General features: G+C 50.8%; 1 protein-coding gene across 1 annotated transcript; it reads right to left on the reverse strand.

Moving 5' to 3' along the window:
- Positions 1-981: 981 nt before the first annotated feature.
- On the reverse strand, positions 982-1,899 carry LOC143641702 (olfactory receptor 13G1-like). The gene has a single exon (XM_077109429.1). The coding sequence runs from the start codon at positions 1,897-1,899 to the stop codon at positions 982-984; it is 918 nt and encodes a 305-aa protein (XP_076965544.1).
- Positions 1,900-7,849: the final 5,950 nt, after the last annotated feature.

Raw genomic sequence — 7,849 nt, forward strand, 5'->3', positions numbered from 1 at the left:
GTGGAGGGAAAGAGAAGCAAGACCCTCCATAGACACCATGAGCACAGATGTTAGCGGGTTGCCCACACCTCAGGAGCGAGCAGGGTCCTTTGGCAGAGACAAGAACCGCTGTGTCTTCACCAATTACTGCTTAGTGACCTTCCCCCACCTGTGTCAAGTCAACTGCCTTCCCATAGCCACTCAATCTAGGGGAAATCGCCCATTTCCTTGGTCCTTCGCCAATTCGACCCACACAATCCCAAGTAAGTTCTCTTCACAGCCACCGTGTCCCATAGGCTGGTTGTGGCCTCCCATAGGAGCCCGGTCGGTGGACCCACGAACCTTCACACTGGCCTTCACTGCAGGGTACCATGCGATTCACCCTCTCGCCATTGGGTGCAGGCTTACTAAGAATTGATGTTAAGAACACAAGCATTTTTAATGATAATTTACAGTTCTTGTATCCAAAATTTCTATGGCAGACAGCAATGAAATGATGGTATTATTTTAATAACTATGGAAAATTCATCTGCATATACTTAAAAATTACTGCCTCAAAACCTTGACTGTGACATGGATTTCAAGGAGGGAAAGCTGTGCTGTTCCTGTGACAAATATTTTCCACAGTGACAAAATATATTTCTCTGCTGTGTAAATTGGGGTTGGCTCATAGACTAGTGCATTCTTTCCCATCAGCGGTGACATTCATCATGTATGCACGTGGGACACATGGGCTGCTGTAAGTCACTGTGTCCATGCACACAGGAGAATTGTAGGTGTGCATTTTACACACACTGGGAGAGTGCAGTGAGGTGTGTTTGTGAGTGTGCTGTGCGTGTGGCACCATAAACATGTCCACAAGAGGAGAACGGAGTTGTGGAGAAGACCAGAGACCGGAAGAAGCATCAGGAAGGGAAACTGGGGACGGAGCTATGAAAGCCCCTCAAGCCTGAGACATGTGACACCTACTCTGGAGGACAGAGGTGATGCCCCCTGAACCTGCTAACACTTCAGAAGCACCTTCCTGACTCCCGCCTGCATCTCCTTGTTGCGGAAGCTGTACACAATGGGGTTCAGCGTGGGTGTCACCAGGGTGTAGAGTGCGGCCACCACCTTGTCCTTCTTGAAGGTATAGCTGGAGGCGGGGCGGATGTAGGTGTAGATCAAGGGGCAGTAGTAGAGGGACACCACAATGAGGTGGGACGAGCAGGTGGAGAAGGCCTTCTTTTTGCCCTCTGCGGAGCGGATGCGCAGGATGGCCCTGATGATGAAGCCGTAGGAGATGCAGGTCAGCGTGAAGTCCCCCACGGCCAGGGTGATGTCAGCTACGTACACCATCACCTCGTTGATCCTCACAGGGCTGCAGGACAGGGCCAGCAGGGGGGGTATCTCACAGAAGAAGTGGTCAATGGTATTCGGCCCACAGAAGGTGAGCCTCAGGATGAGACCCGTGTGCACCCAGGAGTTGGTGACGGCGATGGCCATGACAAGGCTGAGCAAGGCCATGCATGTGCAAGGGTTCATGATGGTGCTGTAATGAAGGGGGAAGCAGATGGCCACGTAGCGGTCATAGGCCATGGTGGTAAAGAGCACCATCTCGGCCCCCAGGGACCAGGTGAAGAAGAAGAGCTGGGACATGCAGCTGCTATAGGAGATGGTGCTCTCCGTAGACAGCATGGTCCACAGCACCTCGGGGATGATGCTGGTGGTGCAGACGATGTCCACGATGGCCAGCCCCAGGAGGAGTATGTACATGGGCGTGTGCAGCGTGGCATTGCAGATGATGGCGACCACAATGAGCATGTTGCCCAGGAACGCAACCATGTAGATGAGGAGGAGGACACAGAAGAGCACGCTCTGCACCTCAGGGTTCTGGGTGAGCCCCAGCATGATGAACTGAGTGACCACGGTGTGGTTCATCCTGCCTGGGACAAGTGCCAGGGGCTGCTTGGTGCACCACAGGGGTAAAGGACCCGGGGATGTTGCCAGGGCACACTGGGGAGGGGGTTGTGCCTTGCGATATGAATATGGGTTGGTGAATGCTGCAGCCCAAATCCCTTAGGATGGAGCTCTGGTGTCCAGGCAGGGTCCTCTACTCTCCAGGCAGTTTCCACTCTCTGGTGCGTGGTCTTCCATGGAAGACTGGAATAAACTGACGACAGAGATTGGGGAGAAAATACAAGAGAAAAAAATGGCTTAATATGCTCCAGTACTGTGGTTCTGTGGCCTCAGCCACGCGTCTGAGAATGATTTCCACTTATGTCCTAATACACACGTCCTGTGCAATGTAAGCCAAAAACATGCATCTCGGTCATCCCGCTGACTGCATGCAATTCAGGTCTTACCTGAAACACACCTGAGTTGGAGTATCTGCAACAGTGGAACCTGGCAGGCCAATCATACTGGCAGCCTTTTCAGGGAAAAATGCCCAGTATAATATTTTGAGGCTGTATATTCATGGAATCATGGGCAAATCTATTGTAATCCAAATGATAAGCAATTCAATCAAATGTCTGGGTTGGCATTTTTTCTCCAGTTTGATAAGTAAATTACTAACATTGAATGAACTGATTATGTGTTTTGCTGTCATATCATGTTAAAGGAATTATCCTTAAAAGTGTTAAGACCTAGATTTGTGTGTTTGTCATTATAGCTGTAAATTAGCCATTTCACCTCTGTAAGCTTCAGTTGCATCTTTCTAAAAACTGCATAAATTTATATGATATTCCACATTACATAGGTGAACTTCTGAAGGACACCTGAAGGATAGGGGCAGCTGCAGACACTTCCTGAAACAAGTCATCAGGACTCCGGACGACCTGGTTCCATGCTATCCAAACATCTCCAGCATTCTGTCTCCTGCCTGCCCTTAGGCTGTTGTATACCTTTCTTTTTATGCACTGACAGTCACTGACATGAGCTCCCATCTTTCAGCACTAGAGCAATCCAGGGAAACTGGGAAGAGTGTTCAAGCAGTTGTAAATTCATTCTTTTCTTGTTTTACCAATGTCCTTGATCTTTCCAGAGATTGGGCTGTATCTCTGATATCTAAATTTAAAAAGGCTTAAATAAAATCATCTTGCAAGGACTCCACCTGTATGGTTGCTGCCTCAAGCCTGCAGTCACCTGTGTTAAATAAACCCAGAGTGCCGAGGCTCCGTGTGTAGCTCCTCAGACTGGAATGCACAGATAAAGCCCTGGGAACCTGCCCCTGTGCCAATCACTTGTCATGGTGTGATGAGCTGTGGGGGCCACTCCAGACATGCTATCCTTTTGTTCTCACAACCTAAGGAAACTTTAAATCTCCTGTCTCTGTATAGTGAACACAGAAACACTGTAAGAGAGAGACAGTAACCGTGACTGGGAGCACCAGTCTCCAGTGGAAGGGCGGAGATGGGCACCTGGGTTGTCTGAATCCAAAGAAGTTGCTCTTGACCTCTGTTAGACGCTTTCAGGCAAAACCTCAAACAGGGTGACGAACGCACACAAAACCTAATTATGCAGAAGTCTGAAGGCAGAGGGGTGCTGTGTTAAGCATGAGAGGGGATCCTGAGCAGGAAAACGCAGACAGGCAGTTTGTACTTGGCATTTAATTCAAATATTTGGATATTACAAGGATATGTCATGTATATGATGACAATTAATACTTAAGATATCGAGAGCTGAATGCTTTCAAGTGACGTGAAGAGGTCTTGGCTTGCCTGTTTCACTTTAATAAAAAACAACACATCCACCAACAGAACAAGGCAGAAAGCCCAGCAATAAATGCAAGTACCAATAGTCAGCTCACTTCTCAGGGTGCCAAGGTATGCCCCGGGGAAGGGCAGTCTGTGTGACCATGTGAAGGATGGAGCTGGACCCTACTGAAGCCCTACTCAGAAGTGGATGAGTTGGAACCTGGAATAGGGGAGCCTCTGGAACCCAGCCTCGGGGGTCTGGGCCGCCGACTGGGTGTGTTTGGAGAGGATGCCAAAGCTCAGGCTCAGGGCCAGACAGAGGAGTGTGGATCCCTAAGAGCACAGAGCTCTGCAGGGCAGAGGACACAGTGGGCACAGTGGAGGGACAATCAGGCAGTCTCATGATTTCGTGGAATATTTTTCCAAATTTTTTTCCCAGATTACCAAATAAATATGTTAATAAAAGAATAAGCAGAGCAGGTTTGGTTCATAACATGATTTAATTAACTCTAGTTATAAAGGTGTTTTCATTCAACAAGTATTCACAGGTCATATTTGTACTCATCGCTGTGGGGTGGGAGTGGGGTCCAGGACTGTGTGACTCAGTGTGGTGTGCCAGGAACCTGGGGCCTCCTGCTCTGTCAGCCTGGGTCCCTCAGTGCTCCTTGTCCCTTCCCCATTTTTCTCCCTCTCTCCTGCTCCTCAAGGTGGCACTGTGTGCACCTGTGCTTACCTGCATTCACCTGTGCTCACCTGTGCTCACCTGTGCACATTGTACTCACCTGTGCTTACCTGTGCTCACCTGTGTGCACCTGTGCTCACCTGTGTGCAGCATTTGAGGAGTGTGAAGGGAGAGGGCAGAGAATGCAGGGACCACTCTGGGAACAGTGCTGACAGGTGAGAAGCCTGGAGTAGGACATGGCCCTCAGCTTCCTCAGAGGATGGGTCAGTTCCTGGGCTGGGGTGCCTTGCAGTGTGACAGCAGAGGTGTGACAGCATAGGACTGGCCCAGACCATGACGAGCTGAGGCCTTGGCTGTGGACAGGTGGATGATGGGGAGAAGTACCAGTCTCTGAGGAGGAAGAGGAGGAGGCAGGCTGCGTGCCCAGTTTAGGAGGACAGCCCTGAAAGCAGCATAGCAGATGGGCTCAGGGGAGACAACAGGGTTCAGACAAGGCTGAGCCTTCAGTTTGTGGAACAATATCCATCCAGTTAAATTTAATATTAAGATTTATTTATAATTACTACCTGCTGGAATAAAATAAATATCTTAATCACATAAAACTACAGACAGGGAAATGTAAAGGCTGATCTGAATTCCTTGCCAGTAATCATTAGCCACTCTGCAGAGGAGGGGACCGAGGCCCAGCATGCACACCAACATGGAAGACACACACCAAGCAGCAGGGCCTCCATGCACCCGCTGCCTCACTCAATCTTGAGGCCAGGGCCGAGCACCAGGACAGTTAACATTCATCCTCCACATGAGCTGAGGGCTGAGGTTTGATAGATGCACTCACTGTCACACACACACAGGCAAAAGGGAAACCTAAAGCCAAGGAGGCTAAAGACAGAATTCCCTCATGCTGTGATCTTACAGCCACCACCAACTGCTAGAGCTCAGCACTAGCTCCATCTTTATCACCATCAGGAGCAGCATACCACCACCATTATCATCCTCATCAAAACCATCACTATCATCACCACCAACATCACCATCATCATCCATCATGATCATCACCACCATCACCACCATCACTATCAGCACCACCATTACCATCATCACCACTATCACTATCATCACCACCATCATCATCATCACCACCATCACTATCATCACTACCATCACCACCATCACTATCAGCATCACCATCAGTACCATCAGCACCATCAGCACCACCATTACTATCAGCATCACCATCATAACCATCACCATCAGCACCACCATCAGCAGCACCACCATCGGCAGCACCATCATTATCATCCCCACCATCACTATCAGCACCATCATTATCACCATTACTATGAACCACCATCATCAGCACTCACTACCATCACCAACATCAGCAACACCAGCACCATCACTATTAGCACCACAATCATCAGCACCATCACCACCCTCACTACCATCAGCACCATCATCAGCAGCAACATCACCACCATCAGCACCATCACTACCAACACCAACAGCAGCAACACATCTCCATCATCAGCACCTTCAGCACCATCACCATCATCACCCACTGCTATCAGATGTGTTTACCTGTGCCATCTCTGTGAACAATACAGAGACTCTTGTGAAGGGCTGCATGGTGCAGGTAAAGAGATAACAGCACACCACAGCCGCCACTGGGTTCCGGGGACAGGTGGGTGCCCACTAAGCTGTCCCCCAGGCTCCTGAATGACTCTGGACAGCCTGCCCCTGGGCAGCTCTCAGAGGTGATGTGAAGTCAGTTAGTTGAGGCTTGGTCTAACAAACGTGTTACCTTCTCTCCAGCTTGGCTTCCCTCGCAGCTCAAGTACTGGGAGGTGAATGTGGGGTGTTTCTCAGTTTTATAGGGTTCTCAGTGATCAAGGAGAGGAAGGCATTGGAGATCAGAGCACTCGGGAAGGCAATGGAATTACAGAAAGAAGACGTGTGAGTGCCAAGGGAGGGTGCCAGCACCCGCACACAGGCCCAGGCTCTACAAGCAACAGCCTAGGAACAGTCCAGATAATGCTACCAAGCGTCCTACATTCAGATGCTGCTACCAAGCGTCCTACATCCAGATGCTGCTACCAAGCGTCCTACATCCCAGGGAGCCCCTCAGTCCCTGCTTTCTGGCCACACGTGAACTGTAGAGCATTGCGGTCTCCCAGGCTTGGCAGAGACAATCATTCAACTGTGACTCCCCACTGGCTATGTGGCAGAGCCAGCCACAGACTCGGGTAAACAGAGGGGAGTACATCCAGGTCACGAGGAGCACTGGCACAGACCATCCCTGGAGTGCGGAGGCCCGGGTAGCCGACCCAGCCACAGGTGCTGAATGGTGTAAACAGCGGCTCTCCCCCAGGGGTTCCCCAGCTGCTCCTGCTACAGTGTGCTCCCCTCACCTGGCTTCCTGCCAGACCCAACCTGTGCTGGCCAAGGGCAGGGATCCCGGCCTCGGAGCCGCACCCCCAGGCAGAGGGATAAATAGGCTTTGGGTTATGTTACAACCTGTGGATGGATTTTGTCTCATGCTGCAGCTGAAAAACTAAGTGAAGTGTTGCTGGTCCCTGCCATCCCTGCTCAGGCCATTTCATGTGACCGTGACCTTCCGACAGCACGTCCACACACACTCACCGTGGCTCTGTGCAGCACACCGCCATGGCACCAGGATTCAGATGGAGACTCTACGTGCTCTGGGACACTAGTGTGAAGATAGCGGGGCTAAGTACCTGCCACGGGGGGCGGGGGTCCCAGCTCCCTCATGCCCACGGCCCTGATCCAGCACTGGGGCCCCAGGGAAGGGCACCTTGGACCGGCTGCCAACATGGCAGCCCCAGGACTCTCTGAGGAGCAATCAGCAGCCTGCACTGATCACCAATTACCGGAGGACTTGGCCTCGGTGTCATCACCTGCCGTGAAGACTAGAAGCCTCCCAGGGAGATATCCTCATGGAGCGGGAGCCTGAATAATGAGAGACCCTGGGAATGCTGGCAGGGGACTCAAGGAATGAGTAGGTGGACATTGTTAGGAAAGCAATTACTTCTGTGGGGTCTCCTCCCTGTCCCAGTAGAAATTAGAGAGGAGCTCAGTTGCAGAGCACTTTCCAGGCAAGTGCAGGGCCCTGGGTTCAATCCCCAGTCCCGGGGTGGGGGTAGGGGCAAAGAATGAAAAAATTAAGAGAAAAAGGGTGGCAGGAAACGAATTCTGAGATGGAGATTGCAGTCATATTTGTAGAAGTTCATTCTGTACTGTGAGGGGGCGGGCATCTGCAAATGAACGGGGTTACAACCTGGCTTTCACTTGGTGAAGGCAACAAACAACCTTCAGCTAAATTTCTTTCTAAAATGAACTATTTGGAAGCCTGTTCTGCTTGTCCTTTTGGTGTAGTTTATGTTTGCCACATACAAGTCCACCAAGCTGTGTGACACACTCATGATGAAGGGACGTTCATGCTGTCCCTGGGGCTGGATGGACTCAGGTGTGCAGGTCCACAGGGCACACA

Source organism: Callospermophilus lateralis, chromosome 5, assembly GCF_048772815.1.
Source record: "Callospermophilus lateralis isolate mCalLat2 chromosome 5, mCalLat2.hap1, whole genome shotgun sequence".
Classification (NCBI taxonomy): domain Eukaryota; kingdom Metazoa; phylum Chordata; class Mammalia; order Rodentia; family Sciuridae; genus Callospermophilus; species Callospermophilus lateralis.

Coding starts and splice junctions, on each gene's coding strand:
- LOC143641702 (XM_077109429.1), bottom strand. CDS start 1,899: ATGAACCACACCGTGGTCACTCAGTTCATCATGCTGGGGCTCACCCAG.